Source organism: Rhopilema esculentum, chromosome 9 (assembly GCF_057945365.1).
Source record: "Rhopilema esculentum isolate cy_ngs chromosome 9, ASM5794536v1, whole genome shotgun sequence".
In the NCBI taxonomy this organism is placed as follows: domain Eukaryota; kingdom Metazoa; phylum Cnidaria; class Scyphozoa; order Rhizostomeae; family Rhizostomatidae; genus Rhopilema; species Rhopilema esculentum.
In genome coordinates, this window is record NC_142823.1 from 5,671,072 (window position 1) to 5,693,226 (window position 22,155).

The 22,155-nt window shown below is 38.5% G+C and overlaps 1 protein-coding gene across 1 annotated transcript; it reads left to right on the forward strand.

Annotated features, from left to right (window-relative positions):
• The first annotated feature begins 6,975 nt into the window (after positions 1-6,975).
• On the forward strand, positions 6,976-21,338 carry LOC135688747 (uncharacterized). Its single transcript, XM_065205721.2, has 5 exons — positions 6,976-7,175; positions 14,179-14,410; positions 16,122-16,221; positions 19,463-19,547; positions 20,753-21,338. Exons 1-5 carry the CDS (start codon positions 7,121-7,123, stop codon positions 21,001-21,003), a joined length of 723 nt encoding a protein of 240 aa, XP_065061793.1. The 5' UTR covers positions 6,976-7,120; the 3' UTR covers positions 21,004-21,338.
• Positions 21,339-22,155: the final 817 nt, after the last annotated feature.

A 22,155-nucleotide genomic window follows, 5' to 3' on the forward strand; every position in this document is an offset into this window, starting at 1 on the left:
TAATCTTCAAGGAATGTATTGAGAAAAAATTTGTCGGAAAAATCATAGTTTTATCGGAAAATTTTCAGCTTTGCCCCCCCAAAAAGTTAACTCCCACTGCGCCCCTGGAAAAGAGCAAGCCTATTCCAGGGCCCTTCGGGCCAATTTTACTAACGCAAATGTGTTTATCACAACCACTAATGCTCGAAATTACTGGGAATCTTGCAAAAATGGAAAAAGATATGCGCGCAGTGCTGCAAGCAAGCATTATCATAGGCCACTTTCGCCGCCAAGAGTCGCAGGAGCGGACGGCTTCCTCCCTCCTTGAAGAGCGACCTAAGATATATGACACGCAATTGTGCTTCGTCTCTTGGAAATATTTTTAAGTGTACGGGAGATTGATCGGCCCTGTTTCCTTACCGAATTTTAGTCCGATTTGTATTATTTGAACTTTAAATTTTGCTTTTATGTACAATACCCAGTCAATTAAGTGTTTTCCACTTATTTTCGACTGCATATGAAGTTTTATTTCATGTTGACATATTTTCCGTTGATCCTAGTTTTGATTCTCAAAGCGATTTGATCAATTTTTATTCTTGAAAAGAACGACAACACGTTGAACTAATAGTACAACTGATAATTTATACCAATTCCAAGATCAAAATAATAAAAAATAATGTAGAAAAAAATTCCGCTATTTTCTGGGATTCCTGTATTCTATGGCTCCGGTACTTTCTGGGGCTCCGCGCCAGTATGGTTGGGATCAAGTGAGGATCAAATGTTGATCTTTTGCAGCCTACATTTTCGATCACATGAGCTGCAAGCGAGGCGAAAAAAAGATGTATCTAACCTTACGGCCTTCTGTATTTGGGGGAGGAATGGGGGAGGTCACTGGAAATTGGAAAAGGCACCCAAAACTATGTTCAAAACCAAATAACACATTGGTGGTGTAACACTCAGATAGCCTTGGAAATTTGGAGCTCTTTAAATACACCACATGGTGAAAAGGACGTTCTAAATCCTTTCTCATTTTAGAAAAGTATGAAAATTTTTTTGCTCCGAAGCCTTTTCAGATGCGCAGAAAAATTGTAAAAGACGATCCATAGAAATTGTGCAGGCCTTACACAAACATAGTATTTTATTATATTTATACGAGATAACTTTAGGGGATTGTTTTTTGTTCATAAAATAATGCAGCTGTGGGTAGAAAGGTTAACTGCACTGTAACTGTGAAAAATCTGCCAACATTGGTAGTGGCGGCGCCTAAATTTAGAAGTAGGCGATCTAAATTTAGATGGAAGGACAGACTAAAAGTAGATATGCGGGAAAATAACCCCAATGAACAACAAGTAGCAGGCACCGCGCAGCCATTGGGCTAGCAGGGACTATAGCCCCTCCACTTTTTTGCAACAATAGGTTAGAAAACTTTTTGGAAAGTTTACTCTAACTATGCTTTAACGCAACATTGAATCGTATACTCCTAAGAAGTAGCAGTCTTTCTTAACTGGGAACCCTTCTTGTTCATTTTCTAGGTGTTTTTCTTGCTGTTTTATTATCCCCAAGCTAATTTTATCAATCTTTATAGCTATTGATATCTTCTCTGAACAAGATTGTTTATAAAATCACAGTAGAAATAAGCCAGTATTTTTAAAAGGGGCGTTTTCCGGCGTTCTAGTGGACGTGGCCTTAAAAAGAACTCTGTCACGCCCTTTTCAGCTCTCCCACATTTAAACTGGTGCGCGGTCCCTGCCAAGTAGGAGATAGAGAAAAATGAAAGAAACTCTCGAGGAACAAAGACTCCATACAAAGATGGTAAAAGCTGCAGAAGAGGAAGAAAAAGATTGGCAGTATAGGATAAAGGGGGCAACCCCCCCCCCCCCACTTTTGTCAAAACATGGTCTACATTTCTTTCTAGAAATTGATTAAAAAAGCGCTAGGTAGGGTACGGGCTTGGTCTCACTAGCCACACCCATTGCCCTGCCACTCTGCAGTAGCTGGCGCCGCCACTGAAGCTTGAACTATCAAAGAATTTTGCATTGGTTGGTACTGCATGGGCGGCTCCAGCCCCCCACCCCACTTTTTTGCAAAAAACTTTTTTAAGAAAATAAAAAGAATAAAAGAAAAGAAATAAAAGAAAAGAAAAGTGCGATAAATCCATTCATTGCTTATTTTCCAAGGAATAGAAGGTCTATGGGGCCTAATGAATTTCATTTTAAGAATGGAATTAATCAAACGTACTAAAAGCATGCCTTAAAAATAGCAAAATGTTTTAAATTATTGCAAGAAAATCACTGCAAAAAATGTTCTGAAATGTATTTTAAGCTTATCTAAAGGGTGTGGTCACAAAAATTTTCTGATCACTTCGCTCGAAGCAAAGCCTGTTCTTTCCGACATACCTAGGACCTCCGACAACTTATCGTTATGTACCGTACCGTTAATTTCCTATCCATATCTGTACATTTGTGCAGGAAATAGCAAGCTTGCCAATTGGTATTACTATATGCGGGTAGTTCGAATGTGTAAAAAACAGGTTGTAATTAACAATGGGCCAAGAGAGAGGTTAAACAAATGTTGAGCTTGACTTATATGACACTCGGCTATGATGAAGTTATCGGCAAGTTTGCTGACAGACCATTGCTAAGGAGACTTTTCATGCACTGGAAGTCGTCGATTTCGTTTCTTTAGAATCTTAATTATCAGTCCTATTGCGAGTTTCACTGTTCATCAGAGATACTGGATACTGATGGTTATGATTATCCAATGCTCAAATGCAGATGTTGGCTTTTCTCTGACCGACTTATCAAAATCAGCACAAAAGTGATGCTGCAAAAGATACATATTGTTTTCCATGTTTTCGGCATCTGCGCATGCGCTTGATGACGTCACAATTTTAATTCGAACCCGTTGTCGGAGAATTTGCAAGCTGTGCCTCCTCTCTAAGAGTCACTAGCCACGACGACGCTGATTCGAATTACACATGTACCCATGTTAACAGCCCAAGTCTTCTTGCGTAGGGCACAGCAAACAGCATTGACATAGAAGGCCCGGGGCCATGTCCCGCGAAAAATTTTCCATTTTGGAAGCTTCCTCTTTGACTCTGCTTGCCATCTAGGAACCATATAAACAAACAGTTCAGTTTAATCAAGGCATCTGGCGAGTGGGCCATGCTTCCCACTTGCTGGCAAAACAATAAAGCTTTTGTGCAAAATATCATTTTATGGGTCTGTAACTTACCCTCGGCCGCTTACTTTCCAATTTGCGTCCGAATCCAAGATAATTCCACGAAAGTACAATCAAATCTTTTTATATTCTTGCTTCAACGCATGCCTCATGTTTCTTGCTTTCTTCATTTGCTTCATGTGTGTTCACATCCCACTTGCCTCTGCTTCTACGCTTCCTTCTCTTTCAGCTCGGGCTTAACACATGTGAACCAGGCTTTAACAAGAAATAAAGCTAAAAAGGTGGATACAAAAGCTGAAACAAAACGAAACTAACTCGTATTATTTTATTCAAGAAGGAAGAAAGATGACTCCAAACACGTCACATTGAATTCATGTATCTAACGAGAAGATGTCCCGACTTTTTTCTTTAAGGTGTATACATTGAATTTGACAAAAAAGATCAAGTCATCCTAATTCTCTTAACTGTTGTGTCTTATTTAGCTCTTTAAATATTTCCTTATAGTTTGATGAAATAGTTTTGCAAATAAATGACATATTCTTATAATCACTGCTAGCTCATTTTGTCTATATGTCATACTTAATTCAATGAATTCAAAGATTTGTCAATTAAATGGTCAAAGGCAGATCGAAGAATTTGCCATTCGGTCATCTCATTTGTTCAAGACAAGAACAAACCTTCCTGGGAGCCGTTAGACGAACAACAGGTAAGCTCTACTACATATTGGTTAGTACATAGTACCAACTCCACGGACATATCTCTTTGGCTTTGTTTTCGTGCTTATCAATAGACCGATATTCTCTCTTGCATTGCTCTCACCCGATCCCAGAGCCGTAGAAGGGGACATTTTCATTATTTATAGTTTAGTCTGGAATGTGACATTTTCAAAACGCTTAAAAGTTTCCTCTATTTCTGGACATAGGCTCATTATCACGGGCGCAACCAAACAGGGGAATAAGGAAGGGCACAAGCCTCCCGTCGGGGCATTAGTTTTATCATGCAGAACGACAGAAAATCTGTGCAAAATGCCTGCAAATTGTGAGATGTGAGAACTGACACTCTTCTTGGGAAAATCACGGGAACTTCAAAATCTGTTTATTTACAAGGTTTACTTAAAACAATTAAAACAGATCACTCGACAGTTAATAACATGAAGGATTTTAAGCACGAATATAAAAACACACAATGATCCTCCAAAGACTGTAAACCCTAAGAAGTTACATGCTTTGCTAGTAAGAAAAGTTTTGAAAAATAATGATGTGCAAAATGTTACCTGGTTAAGGTCATGTAATAAAATCAAATTAAAACGTAAACCTTTATTTATCGGAGAATTTCAAGCAGGCAAGGCAAGCGTGATTTTCCTGCAAAAAATCACCACGGGTGCAAGGTCATCACTACGGCTGATGTGGGTGTGTGGGTGTGAGGAGAATAAAAACGAGTAGACTGATGTGGGTGTGTGTGGCTCACCCATTTTGTCAGCAAATGGGACTCGAAAACCCCTCTTGAGCACAACAGCTAGCGACGGCCCTGCTAGTATGTTTCATTTCTAAAAATGTTTGTATGATGAAGAGAGATAGTAAAAGAAAATATGTGCTTTTCTCAATTCTTACCAAATTTACATAATGTCGTTTAAGAATGATTTTTGACGCAGGATCGCAAAATAGTTAGAATATTAAGGCTCAGCAAGAATTAAAGAAATTTAAGAAGAAAAAGTGTGCAAAGAAAGTACCCGGACAGTTTGACGATTATCTAACTATTGTCCTTGGAACCAACTTTTTCAAGAACTTGCAGGCCTTTAAACTTATAAATTACATAAAATTTATTTTTGTTCTAACATGGCAAAAAAGTATTTGATTATACCATATCGGTAAGAAAATGTTCTATTTATCACTTTGTAATTGAATCTGATTCATCATGAATTTCAGAAATTAAAGATTTCACGAGTGAAGAACTGCATGATGTAGAACAAGATCAATCCAAAACACAGTTGCTGTGGAGCAAAACCTACCCCCATACAAAACCTACCCCAATGCTTTTGCCCGGAAAAAAATGGGGGTAGGTTTGGCTCCACAGCAACCTTGGATAAATCATATTGATAATAATAATAATCATATTAATTTCCGACAAGAGTTATATCAATTATTAAGATTTCCTTATTTTAAAATCTAAAAAAAATTGATATGGGCAGAAACCACAGTCCAACCGAGTGCATCCGCCAAGCATTCTGGATAAGGCCCTTCAGGGTCATTTATGCATTCTAGCTGGAGGAGAGGGCAATAGCCCGTTTAGTCCTTGTGACTTCCTCTCGTGTGATTTTCCTCGCTATCGCCTATGGCGCGCATACACCGCCAAAAATAGCTCTTTCGAAAATTTCACCAGCTTTCTAAAAGTTTAGTGATCTTCTAAAAGTTCAGTTGCTCTGTCTAGTCTTGAAATTTCTGTCATTTCCAAAATTTCAACCACCGTTCAACATTTTCTAAAATTTCAATTACTTAAGCGACGTTTCTAAAATTCCAATCGCTTGCTCTGCGAGATTTCTAAAATTTCAGTCATGCTAGGTTAGTTCTAATATTGCAACCATATCTAGAGTTTGAACCCCCGCTCGACATTTTCTAAAATTTCAATCACTTTAAAGTTTCAGTGGCTTTTCCAAAATTTCAATGGTGAATGTTGATAACCTCTTCCTGAACTTTGCCAAGCAGCCTCCTTTTGTGCTCCAGCATATAGGAAAGTCATGGCGGAAGCTTCTCTGCCACAACGATGGTCCGCTGCTGATTTGCTTTGTAACATGATCAGAAGAATAAGAATTGATTGCGAAAGGTCAACTTTTTGAGAGGTACGGGCCTGAAATTCATCAGAAACTCCACAAATGGTGTTGCGGACGTATTTTAAAACTTTTTAGGTTGTTTCGAACCAAAAAAAATTTTTCTAGATATTTCTCATTTTTTGAGTTTTTTTGCATATCCGGGGTCAAGGATTTTTTGCCAGACATGCTGCCACCGGCACTTACTTTCTCGGGGAAATGGTGGAAAAGGAGGCTGCTTGGCAAAGTTCAGGAAGAGGCTATCAACATTCACTATTGAAATTTTGGAAAAGCCACTGAAACTTTAGAGTGATTGAAATTTTAGAAAATGTCGAGCGGGGGTTCAAACTTTAGATATGGTTGCAATATTAGAACTAACCTAGCATGACTGAAATTTTAGAAATCTCGCAGAGCAAGCGATTGGAATTTTAGAAACGTCGCTTAAGTAATTGAAATTTTAGAAAATGTTGAACGATGATTGAAACTTTGGAAATGACAGAAATTTCAAGACTAGACAGAGCAACTGAACTTTTAGAAGATCACTAAACTTTTAGAAAGTTGGTGAAATTTTAGAAAGAGCTATTTTTGGCGGTGTATGCGCGCCATAATCGCCTCTCCTTAAATAAACAGAGGCTTTTGTCCCCAAATAATTTATTTTAGAAAAGACTATGAGGTTCTTCCTTGCAAAATGAGTTCAAGATAAGTTGAATATAATTTATTAATAAAGATTTTGATGCCACCATTCGCTGCAAATCTTTGATAGATCATATCTTCCAGAAAATCGGCTTAAAGGTTGACTTTGTCTGCTTATCTCTGCAAGGGTCGAATAGGAGGGATATTTTGTTTTCATCTCCAGGTGGTAAAACTCTTAAAAATCCTTAAAATCTCCATGTTCCACACTGGCTTGAACATAATAATCAGAGAAGTTCGTCCCATATTGAAACAGATCCGGTTTCCTGGCGCATTTTTCAAGGCATAAGACATACAACACCCCCGTTACACGGCGTGCTTGAATTGCACTCCAGTACTGCACGAAACCCGCTGGACAAACAGTACCCACATTCTGACCTCGAGGTACCTTAACCGAAACGAAATATCCTCTTAGATATGCAAATTACCTGTGCTTTCTCATTAGAAACGTAGGTCGATTTTGGAAATATGGCAAAAGCATTCGGATATCTACTAGCGCTGCTAGGAATAGCTACAATTAATGGTAAGTGTGTTTCCCAATATGTTTCTTGTCTGCAATGGTAACAGAAGTCTTGGTACTTCTGTACTTTTCCCTAGTTGTCTTCCATTGGGATTGTTTGCAAGCGGAGGAAATGTCAGCAAAAGAGTTTAACAGAAGAGCAAGTGGCGATAAGTCATTATGCGATGCTAAACATCCAAAAACATTTTAGAAGCAAGTGTAAGTGGGAACCGACAAGAAACAAGGACCACTTTTTTGGAGGAATAGCTTTTAATGTTTAGGATCAAAGTGACTCTGGGGGATTTGCAACTGCTGAATTTGCGCTTTTTGTAATTTTAGTTCTGAAACAGAAGCTGTTTATGAAATTAATAGGCAGATAAGAGAGATTAGAGAATTATTAAATTAAGAAATCATTAAGAGTATGATGAATGTTTATGTTGTAGCCTACGTCACTTTTTGTGGAGCTAGGTTTAATTAGGACCATTGCAGAAGAGGAACCACGGGCAAGAGAAGCTTTTTGCCCTTTTGTTAGGGGGGGGAGGGGTGCGGGATGCTGCTCTTATGAAAGTGACTTTGAGATTGGCCATAGTAATACCGGCTTTCTGAATGGAGTATCATGTTAAATTTGTGGGGATAATTTGCTTTGATGACGATGTCTAGTCATTTTATTCATTATATCCTGGTTAATGTCAAGATACCAACAGAGTACATCGAAATAAGAATATCAGTAACGAAATATTTAGTAGAAGCATTTAATTCTCAAACGCCCATTGTCCTTGAGTCTGCCTGCCCTTACCCCTTGTTCGTTCCAACGTCCCCAAAGCGTCGGAAATAGTAGCATTAGCTGGTTTTTGGGTTTTGCTGGAATATTAACTGTTGAATGGGATTTCGTGTAGGAAGTCTGGAATAAGACTTGAGGGAACAAGGACACAATATAAAAGAGAACGGGCTTGCATGACATAACAAAAAAATTTCAAAAGCGTGTCTAGCATTGCTGGCAGACAAAAGACAACGTAAGCCATCTCCGGTAGCACAGGCAGCGAGTAGGGTGTGCACTCCAGTTGGTAGGATAGATGAAGAAGCGAAACGAGAAGATTGCCAAAAAGACGGCATGCTTTTATAAACAAAGGACTACCATTCCTGCCATAGAACACCCATCAGTATGAACACCCACGAGTATGAGCACCCACGAGCTTGAAAGTCTCCACTATATATGTCTTACTTGTTTTTCCAAATACTAACGTCCCCTAGTTGAATTCACTCTTGAAAACCGGCGTTTGTGTTGCAAAACATTTAGCGGTAATGAAAGCTACAGTTTTTTTTATTTAGATTCATCGATACAATTGATTTCTTTAATTCAACCCCTTGCTTTGGAGATTTGATGCATCCATACTCGAATTCATTTTCTAGATAACTGTCATCCTTAAGCTGTTCTATGCATTGCTTGCCAAAACAAATAGTAAAAGTCAAGCATAGTACGGAAAAAGCAAAGCAAACTAAGCCAACTTGAGAAATATAAGGGCCCACGCCCCCCCCCACTTTTTTGCGATGTAAGTAGTTTTAACCCTTTCGTTATTGACAGAATTTTAGGATTTTTGCCTACTTTATCTAAAAATTCAGCAAAAATTGATTTTTCAAGATAACTGGATGATCTTTTGCCCAAGTAATCATCAATAGCTGTATTTTATGCAAATGATCTTATTATGCCAAAATTATATTATAATTGGACATTAATTAGCATCCAATTTGCATAATTGAATATAACAGAAAATAACTTTATTAATTAAGGTCAATTATCTTCAATAATAAAACACTTAACTACTTTTTTCTTTCAATAATGTATTTTGTCATAGTCTTAGCACACTGAGTTGAAATATCAATCATTTTTCTTGAACAGTCTTTTTTTAATTAATTAATATGCAACAATGGGTCTAAAACAATTCAATTCAATTTGGCAAGTGCAATTTCGATTTCGACTTTTAAGAGAAAGAAAACAAGTAAAAAACACAAAATCTTGGAGAGAAAAGATTGTAATTTTGACCAAAAGTTCTTTTTTACTTTTTATGCTTTTTTATTTTTTACTTTTTTTGCTTTTTCTCTATCTAATCTACATGAATTTACCAAAAACAACAACTAATCTAGCGATCACGACTGTAACTTAGGAAAGCTTCCTTGTACTGCTCAAACTCTGGGGAATGGAAAAGCAAGAAGCAGTTTCTTTCTCCAATACACAAAGGGATATCACATACAACACAGCAAAATGATGAGGTTTTTGCTCTATAACTTTGATCTATGCTATGCACTGACTTCATAACTGAGCAAACTTTGCAAACTTGGTGTTTCTCAAGCTTCACCGGCAAATGCCCTTTCTCTAATCTATTCTGCCACAATTCCTTTTTACTAACTGCCTTCTTCAAAGTTGCTGATCTTTGCTTTGCACTATTTACTGCATGAGCTGTTGCCTTACAGATGAAGTCCTCTACATTACTAGCTTAAGTACCTAAATCTGCAAATGATCTGACCTCTGGTTCTGCTCTAATGGCTTTCTGCTCAACAAAAGCAAGCTGAAGGGCTAAATCCTTTTTAAAATCAAGAAAAGAATAGTTCTTAGGCATTTTCTGCTCAGGGGTTGGGTTTCTAAGCTCTCTCCAAAACACATATGCATCCCAAGAACAAATATCAATAAAATGAAAGAATAATGTTTTCCAAAACTTTTTAGTCCTATATTGAACAGAATACATATGGTACATCTGATCAGATAAATCTACACCATTCATATCTTTATTATAATCTGAAATGCATTTAGGCCTCAAAACCTTAACCTTTTTATGAATTCCATCAACCTTTGTATTCCTTGTACAATAATCATAATAATTGGCAGAATGGTAGGTGGAGAGAACAGAGACAACATTCCTATCAACCCACTGTACAAGCAACACATCATTCGGCTTTTCCCCATTTCTAATATACCTTATTGTTCCTCGATCAAGTTTCTTCCCCCAAGACTGCCTATTTTTCATTACCTCAGGAAAAGAGGAGGAATTTTCCCTTACAGTACCAACAGCATTTATACCAACCGAAGTCAAATATTGGAACAATGGGACACTGCAATAAAAGTTATCAGCAAAAAGAACATACCCCCTGTTTACCAGAGGTTTTGTTAAATTAATAACAACTCTGGCAGCTAATTGGTTGATGAGATTTCCTGCATTTTCTGGATTGGGGTTTTCATTAAAAGCCTTAGCTCTACCAAGTCCTCTTTCTATCCCTTCAAAACTATTATCAACAACACTGAAATCATCCCAATCATCCTTTCTGCTTTTACCAGTGTAAACCACCATATCCCAATTGTAGCCTGTAGCAGAATCAGCTAGAACCCAAAGTTTGAAACCCCATTTAGTGGGCTTATTCATTATATATTGTTTGAAGAAGAACCTACCCTTAGACTTAACCATACGTTCATCTATTGACACACATTTACCAGGAGTAAAAAGTTCCTTACAGCGACTTCGCATATGGTCATAGAAATTCCTTATTTTTCCTAATGGATCACTTTTGTCCTCTGTCTCAGGGTTTACACAATGAAGGGCAGCAAGTATTCCACAATACCTAGAAAATGTTGGAATAAACATTGACCCAAGAAGACCAGAAAAAAGCTTATCATTCTGCCAGTAGTTACGCCTAGCAGGGGCCTTAACAATACCCATATAAAATAGACAGGCAAGAAATCTCCTAAATTCCATCAAATCAATGGGTCTCCACACATGGCAACCATGGTCCTGGGACATGTAGCTTTGACCTATTCCTTGACCATACACAGCATAAATGTTTGAGTTTTCAATTATGGTTCCCATCAGATCAAAAGAAAAAAAAAGCAAGAAAAAGTCTAAGGCTCTACAAGGGGCACTGCCTCTCGCCCAAACTACTTTTGGGCCAACACTGCTTACATTATGTGGTGGAAGCCATTTCTGTTCCCTATCACCTGTGTAGCCTAGAGACTCTGCCAAACTACAATCACTATCCTGATACTCCTCTTCACTAACTTCTGACTCGTCATGGATCTCATCGACTACTACAGCTCCGTCCAACTCATCGTCCAACTCAACTGGATGTCCTGAACCAGCCAGACTCTGCCTAAAACAAAGATATAGAAAATAAGCAAAGACAAGATGATTTATAATTTGGTAATTTCTGCAGCAGTGCAACAAATAGTAAAGAAATCTAAGTGAATCTGTTCAGAGCCACCATATACAAAATCAGCTGATTTGTTTATCACGGGCCTAAAATTTCTTGAAAACCACTCCCAAAAAAAACAAAAATTTTTGGCCGTACTTAGTTAGCCATTATTCTAAGATTTTCACTACAGCTTCAGAAATGGTTCTTCTTTATCGCTAATGCATCCAAAAGTTTGAAGGAAACAATATGTAAACTTACGATCCACTCTCATTCGAAGTTTCAGGATTTTCTTCTCTTTGTCGCTTCCTGCGGGGCTTCCTTCGTCTTGGTTCGTCCACTCTTTCCGTCAGCGGTGCTACAAACCGAATTTCTACCTCTCTACCACTTAATAAGGCACAGTCGATCTCAAATTCATCTTCTGAGTCAAGTCCGTTCTCATTATCCATTTTAAAATCAATTTTGAAAAACACGCCTCATTCACGACATACGCAACAAGATCAGTCAAGATGGCGGTTACAGGCCCACGTTGTCTGGGATATTTATACGAAAGAAGCGCATAAATTAATCAAATAAGTATAATTTTCTAACTGTCCAATCATATTTGAGCAATTTTAGCATAAGTTAAGGAGGGTATGTTGCCTTGGAGCTCCAAAATAAAATATTTTCGGCTAGGGTATCGGTCACGTGGTCTTATCCAGATGTACATCTGGATAAGGAATTAAAGGGTTAAAGCTGCAGTAAAAGTGTTAAGAAGCCTTGTTCCCTACTTTTTTAGCCTTGGCCCGCCACTTTCAATTTCGTGGCGCTGACCTGAATATTAGCATCCATTCTGGGAAACAACCTTCTTCAATCTTTTTCCCAGGTTTTTGATTTGCATTTCTCACGAGTAAATGATTACCAAAATTACTATAAGCATATGCAAAAAAGAAACTTCACAACATTCAGGAACATACCAGAAACCAAAGTGATGGCCTTTTCTAACATACTAGCAGGGTGGCAACCACCCTTCCAGGCCCAGAGACGTTTCTTAAAGACAATAGACCTTTGTCTCTGCTTTGCAAGTTTTGTAACAACGGCCATTACCGGGGGATTTGAATGCCACGATCCGTTTTGCCTTTAAAAACAAACAACTTTGTATTGAATCGCCACAACCATACCAAAATTCGCCCTGCCCTTGGCTTTAAGCATGTTTAGGCCCCCAAAACAACATTTTAGCCCCCTCGATTTTTAATATGCTTCGTTGCTTAGCACCCCCTGCCTATCAAGAAACAAAGGCTACATGCCTGAGGATGAGGCTACATGCCTGAGGATGAAGCGCAATACCACACAACAGTTCATGTAACCGTGTTGATCTTTGGTAATCAAAAACGGAATCGTGGAGAATTTCCCTTCCTATCAGATTCGTGACTATCACAGCTACATAAATCTTTCATCATCCAGGTTATAAGCTGAACTTTCAAAGAACCTTGATGGCAGTATATAATATTACAAAGATAGTGGTTGCCCTTGATTGTCAACATGAATTAGTGTTCGCTTATCAGTAATTCCCCAAGCTAGCCACAATGTTTATCTATGCTCGAGGTTCATTTCATATCTTGTCAGAGCAATCCTTGTTCGAGTGCTTTAGAAACTTTACATAACCCTGACCCCGAAAGCCTCCTCTTATATAATGCTAGAAGACAGCAGGGCCAATCAGTTCTACAATGTTTGCCAAAAGCCATTCAATGATTGTGTTTCGCGTTCCAACAATCCAGTCTACTATACAATCAGAGTTCTGTAGAGTTAAACTATTGTCCCTATTTTATTGTGACAAAATGATTAAAATCTGTCAGACTGATCCATGATTCGCTCCAATTTGCTCCACAAACTATCGTTAATGTTTGGCGATAAATCCACACTTAAAGTCACAAAGTCACATCCATAAAGTCACAAAACATTAGGGAGCACAGTCTCTCTCCTTAATAAAATTATAGTATAATCAAATGTGATCAGGGGCATGATTACTTTCAGGGGACTCGTGCCCCTTCAAAGTTACAAAAATTCTTTGCATCCAATAAGCGAACCATCTTTCTCCTATTGTTTCCAATTGTCTTCCGATAATTCTATCATTCCTACGGCATATCTTTTTATACGATCATTCGACTATTTGGTCATCAATCTCCAATTTTCTCTGATCTTCTCTGTATCAAATCTTTCTACCTTGAAAATGATAAGGTTAATCTTGACCTTATTGGCGAGAGGTTCTTGACTTATGTTCGAAGAAAGACCAAACTGACCACGGCTACTTCTCACTTATAACACAACAGTGTTGGACACAAAGCAGGAATTGTGGAAGCAATTCGAGTTGAAGGGGCACATGTATGAAGGGGCACTGCTCCAAAAGGTTTTAGGAGGACAGTTAGCCTGTTGAATAGACCCAATTTTGAAGGAAATAGGAATACGTCTTTGGAATAATGGGCTGGTAACAGGCTGAGGGCAGAAACGGGACATTTCACCAAAAGGAGAAGAGGGCACACGCCCGCGGTTCCAATGTCCCTGAGAAAGGGTTGAGCAGTAGACTTTTCATAAAAGAAAATAGCTCATAAAAAGCGATCCTTAAACAAGGAAAACTTTATTACATCTTGGAAGGTCCAAGTTGGACCAACACTTTGGACATTGCATAGGTTTTAATGACGTAATTACTACAGTAAGTACATAGGAATTGTGTGCTGATATTATCTTGAAAGCGTATCAACAACACGAATGCCTAATATCTGTTAAATTAAGAACTTTTTTGACTTTGCGTTCAAATATTGAAGAATATTTAAAACCTTTCGAATGTCCCTAAAAAGAGCCTGTTTGATATTTCTAGTTTCAGGGGAGAAGAAAATCAACACCTTGTGCTATGGCCTACCAACTTACATTACACAGACGCCTAGACCATTTACGTGCAGATTGTGGCAACCGAACTGGGCATCAGAGACGGTTTTTGAACTGACTTTTCTCCATTGCCAAGAAATACCAACTGTCCAACTGTTCATCAGGAACTTCTACGGAGTCGACGAGATAAACACGTATTTCAATCCCAAGTACAAAAAGATCAAGTATGTTTAGAAGTCTTATAATTGCTTCCGTATATTTCGTGGTGTTGGGTTCAAGTGGGCCCATACTAAAGATTTTGTCACTCATTTTTTTGTAGGAGCTCCAATGCTTTTGTAGCGTATTGCTAGTAAGTGTTTCTGCATGGGAACGCGTTTATGAATGTTCCGACTTACAGTGCAATGGCGGACAAGCAGGGCCTAGCTGCGGGCATGGCTGAAGCAAAAACGAGTTAAAGACAACCACAGCACATTAGCAAAGCAAAAGCCCTTTCGAACACTCTAATAATAAAAACCTATTCAATACATATAGCAGTTTTTAATATGGGAGTAATGAATTCATACGATAAATGATACAATTATTATCAATCGTTCTGTCACAATAAAATTACATACGATAATATCAATCGTGCTCTCAATAGGATTGGAGAATGTCTTGCAGAACAGCCAATGCAAAACGCATACAGAACTTTAGTTTATGCGTTTTTACATTGAGGAATTAATTTCCAAACCCCACCAGTGAACTGATAACATATTGGATATTTAACCGGGTACAAGATCGAATTGCCTATAAACGAATTAACCGAGGTAACATGGCCTTTGTATTGACTGGCTAACTGAAAAAACACAATCTAACCTTCTTCAACTAAGCCAGTCAACCAGGTACATATGAACGAATTAACCGGTTATAAAATTGAGCGGTACAAAGGCCTTTGTATTGACCGGCTAACTGGAAAAAATACCATCTTATCTTCTTCAACTAAGCCGGTCAACCAGGTACATATGAACGAGTTAACCGGTTATAAAATTAAGCGGTACAAAGGCCTTTGTATTGACCGGCTAACTGGAAAAAATACCATCTTATCTTCTTCAACTAAGCCGGTCAGCCAGGTACATATGAACGAGTTAACCGGTTATAAAATTAAGCGGTACAAAGGCCTTTGTATTGACCGGCTAACTGAAAAAAATACCATCTTATCTTCTTCAACTAAGCGGGTCAACCAGGTACATATGAACGAGTTAACCGGTTATAAAATTTAGTAGCAGCAAGGCTATTGTATTGACTGACTGAGTGAATGAAAGCACAATCTAACCGTTCTCAGGTAAACCGGTCAACAAAGTACATATGAACGAATCAACCGAGATTCATTTGAGTGGTTCAACTAACTGAACCAGAATAGCCATCAAACTTTTCTCGACTTAGCAAGTTAACCAAGCAGCTACGAACAAGCTAACCGACTTCAAAGTATATTTATCTCAAACCTGCGAGACATGAAAAATCAATCAACATAATGGGACAATTAATTGGTTAATCGAGTATCATTGAACCGGTTAAGAAGCCTCCGTTTTGACCGATTAACTTGCAAATAATGGAATATTTTGAAAGGTTCTGAAAGGGCATTTTCGTGAACCTGGTTGGCTTATACAAAACTATTATCTATTTTATTTAGTGCAAAGGGCGCGGTCGAGGATGAACTTTTGCGAGAGTAAAAATTCATGAAGCAGAATCGAAAAGTCATTAAAAACAATTGAATTCCATTCCATGTGTTTCTGTTGCATTAGCCAACTGCTAACGTGACATATGCCTTTTGAAAAAAGATAAACCGGTTTTCACCATTTCGCTTCATGAGTAAGAAATAAAAACATATATAGCTCTTCTCAAGATAATTGATTACTTTCGTAGCAAGTAGTCTTTTTGCACTGTTGTATCTTGCAGGACTAGACTGTACACGGGTGTCTTGGCAAGACTGGATCTGGACTTCAAAATCGTGAAAGGAAACAAGAAAATAGGTGTCAGGCCTAGCGTTCGGGTTTTGGTAAGTCGGATAAAGTTCTAATTTGAATGGATTTAAATAAAAAAATTATGCTTACAGGTCTGTTACGAAGTGCCAAATTCCGGATAAGCAGAGCTGTACACGCTTAACATATAGTACAGGGCGGTTCTAAGCAGCAACGCTGAATTTCATACCTAATGCAATGGCCACGCAATCTTTGCAAAAGTCTACATATGTAACGCATGAAATGAATAAAAGAACAAATTTAAATAGATCATAAGCAATGATCATTGCAATGGACCAAGGGCTCAGTGAAAAGAGAGGCAAGGACTTCAACCTAACCAAATCGAGACAAGCTTCGTTTGCAGTAAGACGAGCGTAAACCAAGCTTCTTCTCAGTTGAAGGAACTGCGTGCTATCCTCGGATGATTCCTTCAGGTTGCACTCTTAATAAAAAAGATCATGCCTGGATAGGGACGAGTGCCTTACGAAAAGTGTTTTTGATTTCCGTTTTCTTTTTTCTTTACACCTTCATTACTACTGTAAAATGATACTTTTCACTGTTCTCTTCCAATTTTCTGGATCACATACCATTTCTGCTCAGTTGCAACCTGTATACAATATACAGGGCCTCCGACGAAGGGGGGGGCCGGGGGGCCTTGGCCTCCCCACATTTTTGCAAAACAATAGTTTTTTCAAAATTGTTTGTTATGGGTATTAAATTTTTCCGTGGCCCACCCACTTTCCAACCTTTGTCGGAGCCCATGATATAGGTCGGTTTGATATCATTTTCAATCATCTCTAACCAACTAATGGGTTATCGAGCTTTCTTTTTCCTACTCTAAGATATTTTTGTTTCGTTTAGCTGGGATTTAAATTCAAAGCCTTTAAAAACAACACTACCTATGCAAAATAGAGCTGAGGTCTTTAAAAACAATACTATTTATGCAAAATAAAGCTGAGACCTTAAAGAAAGGTTCATTGTGCATTTTAAAAGTTCTCTTTACACCAGGTCAGTGAAAAAGCTTTAAGGCAATTGTTGTTTTGAGCTGTTTTGAACACCAGTGACCTGTATATTGATTTCTGACACCAATTCTGTTTTTGCTTCGTTTAATTTCCCGCATTAGTTATGAATCTTACCACTTGCCTGCGATTCAGGAAATTACTTGAAAGCTATTTAAAGAACATAATAAGTAACAAGATCAGCTATGGCTGGAATCTCCATGAAAACTGTCTGGTTGGGTCTCCAGAATAAACAACACCCGCGAACTGCACATCATTCATCACGGATTAAGCATGGTTTTAAAAAATCCAAAGAAACAGTTTGTTATTATCAAAATCAATGGATTTAGTTCTTGTTTATGCAAAGGGAGAAGGAAGGAATGAGTAATTTAGATGGAACTTTATCTTTGAATTTTATCTCAGTTCTTTCTAACTAAAGGGCGTAACTAGAGAGGGTGAATGCAAGTGTCTCACGGATGCAATCAAATCAATTGTATATAAAATGAAAGTTTGGACAAGGCTCAGACAGCAAGACCTCACCCCTTCTTTGCCTTTCATTTATGATCTACGCATTTAGGCTTATAAACACCATTGATCAAAATGCTCGATTAATAGCGAAACGTAGTTCAATCAAAAAGCCTTGCGAGTCATGGTTGTAACATGAATCAATGTAACATGTTTATGATCGTTATTCAACTTAAAGCTAGTCCTGACATAAGTGACATCCGCTGTTTCGATCTACGACTGGAATGGAAATTTATTTGATATATCGGATAGTCTTGATTAGCTTATTGATACTTTGACATCTAGTAAGCTGGAGAAAGGGGAAAATAGACGGTTGGAAGTAGAAGAAGAGAATGTGTTAGTAAAGTTAGTAGAAGTTTTCAATCAATGTCCTGACGTTTTATAGACTGAAGAGTGTCAGGCGAAAAACTTCAGTACTATGTTTCAAAATGTTTGCTTTTTTCAAAGCCATTTAGAAATTTATCTCGTATGAATATGGCTTAAAACGCTTAGAAATTGCTTGAAAAATCTAGCAATGTGTAAAAGAACCAGTAGACCTGAAATATGTGCAACAAAGTTGGGCAAAACAACACTTGAAAGAATTCATTCAATAAAAAATCCGTTCAAATAGTAGATAATCTCAAAAAAGGATACCTCCCAATCAGAACACCTCTGCCTGTGACGGACACCTCCTAATGACGGACACCGCCAATAACGGACACCGCCTGATGACTGACATTTTCTAATAACGGACCCCTCCTAATTACGGACATCTTCTAATAACGGACACCTCCAATAACGGACACCGCCAAATGACTGCCATCTTCTAAAGACGGATACCTCCTAATGACGGACATCTTCTAATGATGGACACCTCCTAATGAAAGTTATCTCCTAATAACGGACACCTCCTAATGACTGACATTTTCAAATAACGGACACCTCCTTATTACGGACATCTTTTAATAACGGACACTTCCTTATGACGGACACCCCCAATAACGGACACCGCCTAATGACTGCCATCTTCTAATGACGGACACCTCCTAATGACGGACATCTTCTAATGATGGACACCTCCTAATGAAAGTTATCTCCTAATAACGGACACCTCCTAATGAAGGAAATCTTCTTATAACGGACAACTCCTAATGAAGAAAATCTTCTTATAACGGACACCTTTTAATGAAGGAAATCTTCTTATAACGGACATCTTCTAATGACGGACATCTTCTTATAACGGACATCAACGAATGGTGGACACCTCCTAATGATGGACATCTTCTTATAACGGAAAATACCAAATGTCGGGCATATCCCAATGCCAGACACCTCCTAACAACGGATAAATAATATTGCTCCAAGGTTAAATCTTGTTGTCCAAGCCTTGTAGAAGCAACCCCCTACAACGGACAATTTCAGTTCTAATGATCCGTTTATTGAGGTAACGTTGAAAAAAACTACCGAGTGTTGCAGGGGGAGAGAAAACTTTTCAGTCTTGTACTTTGCTTATTTTGTTGAAAAAACAGCGTAAGATCGATTGAGTGTTTGGTACGTGGTTGAGTATTTTGAAATTCTAATGATCTGCAAAAACAGCCTACTTTGATTTCAGGCTCAAATGTTTCTTATCAGAAGAGGGCCTGATTCAAAATTTTAGCCAATAGCTTTCAAGTCTACTAGGTTCTTGAACGCAGATGTTTTCTGTATTTTAGTCGGAGAGCGACATTTTCTGCTGGGAAAAATACCAGGATTGAACTATTATTTTTTTTAATTTTAGGTTTATCTCGTGCCAGATCACAAATTTTCCCCAGAGAAGCGGCTTCTTCTAACTGGAGTGTATTATAGTGACATAAAGGATGACTGTGAGTTTCTTCTAACAACAATACTTTACATGTAGAATTGCAGAAGACGAGACAGCTGAGAGTACATTTTCCTCTATAGATGCACCTCGAAAACAACGATAAAGTGGGAGGGGGTGGGTGGGGGGGGGGGGGGGGGTTGTACCGTGCCAGGAAGAATAAATAAAAGAAGCATGATTGAAGCAGGATTCAAGCACTTTCTTAGGCTTGACCTTGGGGGTATTAACGAATATGCCGAGAACTAGCGACTTAAAGGCAAACATTAGGGGAAAAAATGAAACTGCTTTCTGTAGGAGGTGTGGAGATCATGAGGGATATGGCGAGTATTTGTGGGAATGCTCCCTATTTGAAAATAAAAACTTGTCTAATTTTACGAACATGACAAAAAATAATCCAAAAGTATTGAGCATTGCATTATACAAAAATATGTGGACAAATTTATAAACTAAATATCATAACACTACCTGTGTTGCTTCCCTGGTGCACTTGGGTAAAAGTAACTGCTCCGAAATGGAGAGTTGGTACTATTTATTTATTTCATTTTTTATCTTGTTAAGAAGAAGACTGGTCAGGCAGAGCTTAAGCCCAGTGGCGGACTGAAAAGCGATACAAAATTCAATTTTATCACGGGCCAAACCTTCAAACAGCGATCAGGGGATCTAAATTCCTTTCTGTAGCTATCGACCACTGTGTTAAGGACTTCAATTAAATTGAAATAGCATGAAGTAAAAACATGTTTAATGTTTATATTCTCTACCCTATGCTGCTACTTTGACATACTGTCACTGTGCAGCCATGTGGAGGGTCTAGGAGCGAACGGATGGTAGAAGGCTTGAGAGATCGCTGCTAACATGGCCACCTAGTATCAGTCATTTGATTTATCGCATAATGCAGTAAAATCAGATTTGAGCGTCGTTTGACATGTGGTATCTCAGAACGTTTATCATTTCCAAGTCCTGGCAGGCTAACAACTCCAAGGGCCCATTAATCTCAGCGTCAGAATCGCCCGGATATGATGCACGTCCTTCCTCCTGCTTAGGTCCTTCTTTGAACTTTTTAATAAAATTCTCTTCTGTAACGCCCATATTCCATGTTATTTTCCATTTGCAATAAACCACTCAATTAAAAATTACGTAAAGAGAAGAGGTGAGAGACCATGGATCAGAGACCTGCAAACCTCAACTGAATCCACCTTTCTTCCATTTCAGGCAGCTTCTATGACTCAATGTCACTTCATTCAAAAATTTTCGCGGCTCTTGGTCTGGTAGCTGGCCTCATTATCATACCAATAGTTGTCACGATAATAAGACGGTGGCACAGGAACAGAGGAAGCGGTTCACAGAAGAAAACCTTCTGTGTTTGGTTCTTCAAGTGTGATCAAGGCCTAGAGCATACTGGAAGAAACGGGTTCGTGTTACGAGATATGAATGGACATGCAGCCACAGACAGGTTGATTTAGTAAATTGAATCAGGTGGTTCGGGTAAACATGACAAATAATCACGAAGTGACGTCACTGTTTGGTGTAGGGCTCATTGCCTCTATGAGGCCTGATGTCCTGTCATTTGGTCAGTTGTTGACAAGCTGGGACATAAAGAGGACCCTTACAAGAAACAATGTTGAGTAATATGGTAGATACTAGCTTGAAATATTCAACATGATTTCTCTCTTCTGCAATCTGAATCGATGCTGAGAAATCATGTAGATATTCCGAGGCATTTGCTGATAACGAGGCATTAACAGCAAAAGCATACCATGAGGTCGGGAATAACGGGGGGGGGGGTGGTTGTGAGGGAGTTGTTTGAAACAAACGGAGAATCATTTCAATGTCCAAAATTTGATCAACGGGAGAGTGTTGTAAGTGATCGTAAGGACATTCAAAATTTCACAGATTTTCGTCAATGAAACAGGGGAGGGTGTAAAAAAAAGCGGGGTGTCTTAACAAATATCGAAAAAATAAACGAGGGGGGTCTAGTTGGTGGAGCGTTTATTTGCGACCTCAGTGTAAGCAAGTACAAAATCCAGCGATGCATCGTGCATCTTTTTTAAAAGAACTGTACCTAATAGTATATGTTGTAGAATGAGTTTAGAGAGAAATATATTGTTTTTTCTGCGAGGAAAAGATCTTTTATCAAATTATAAGCTACAGTTTGCAGGCGTTCATTGCCGGAGGGTAACTTCAGTACAAGAAGGTATCCAATGTGTTTTTCGGGGAACTTTTCTAAAGTCAGGAATCGGGAATTGGCAAAATTTTACAAGCGGAATTCGGAAGTCGATAACCCCGGGATTCGGGAATTGACAGTCGGAAATCGGGCAAAAAAGTAGCGGGAATTCGGGAACCAAGGGACCTATTGGGTGCCCTAGTACAAATGTTTAGGCGAAGTAGTATAGTGCTAATGGTGCTCGTCTGAGCGCCTGATTGGAGGGCAGAACACTGGTAAGGTGTTTATTCAGCAGTCGCAGGTAAAATCGTACTTGGGTAACACTGGGAAGGCCCAAGGCAGCCATAAAAGAAGCTTGTTTCTCTATCTGAGCTAGTTGTTTACTCAAGCCACGTTTTTGTCCAATGACCGTTCTTTTACTTACTGATTAAACCTGAAAAGCAAGGAATCA

Coding starts and splice junctions, on each gene's coding strand:
- LOC135688747 (XM_065205721.2), top strand. CDS start 7,121: ATGGCAAAAGCATTCGGATATCTACTAGCGCTGCTAGGAATAGCTACA. Junction 7,176..14,178: donor AGGAATAGCTACAATTAATG/GTAAGTGTGTTT, acceptor TGATATTTCTAG/TTTCAGGGGAGAAGAAAATC. Junction 14,411..16,121: donor CCCAAGTACAAAAAGATCAA/GTATGTTTAGAA, acceptor TGTATCTTGCAG/GACTAGACTGTACACGGGTG.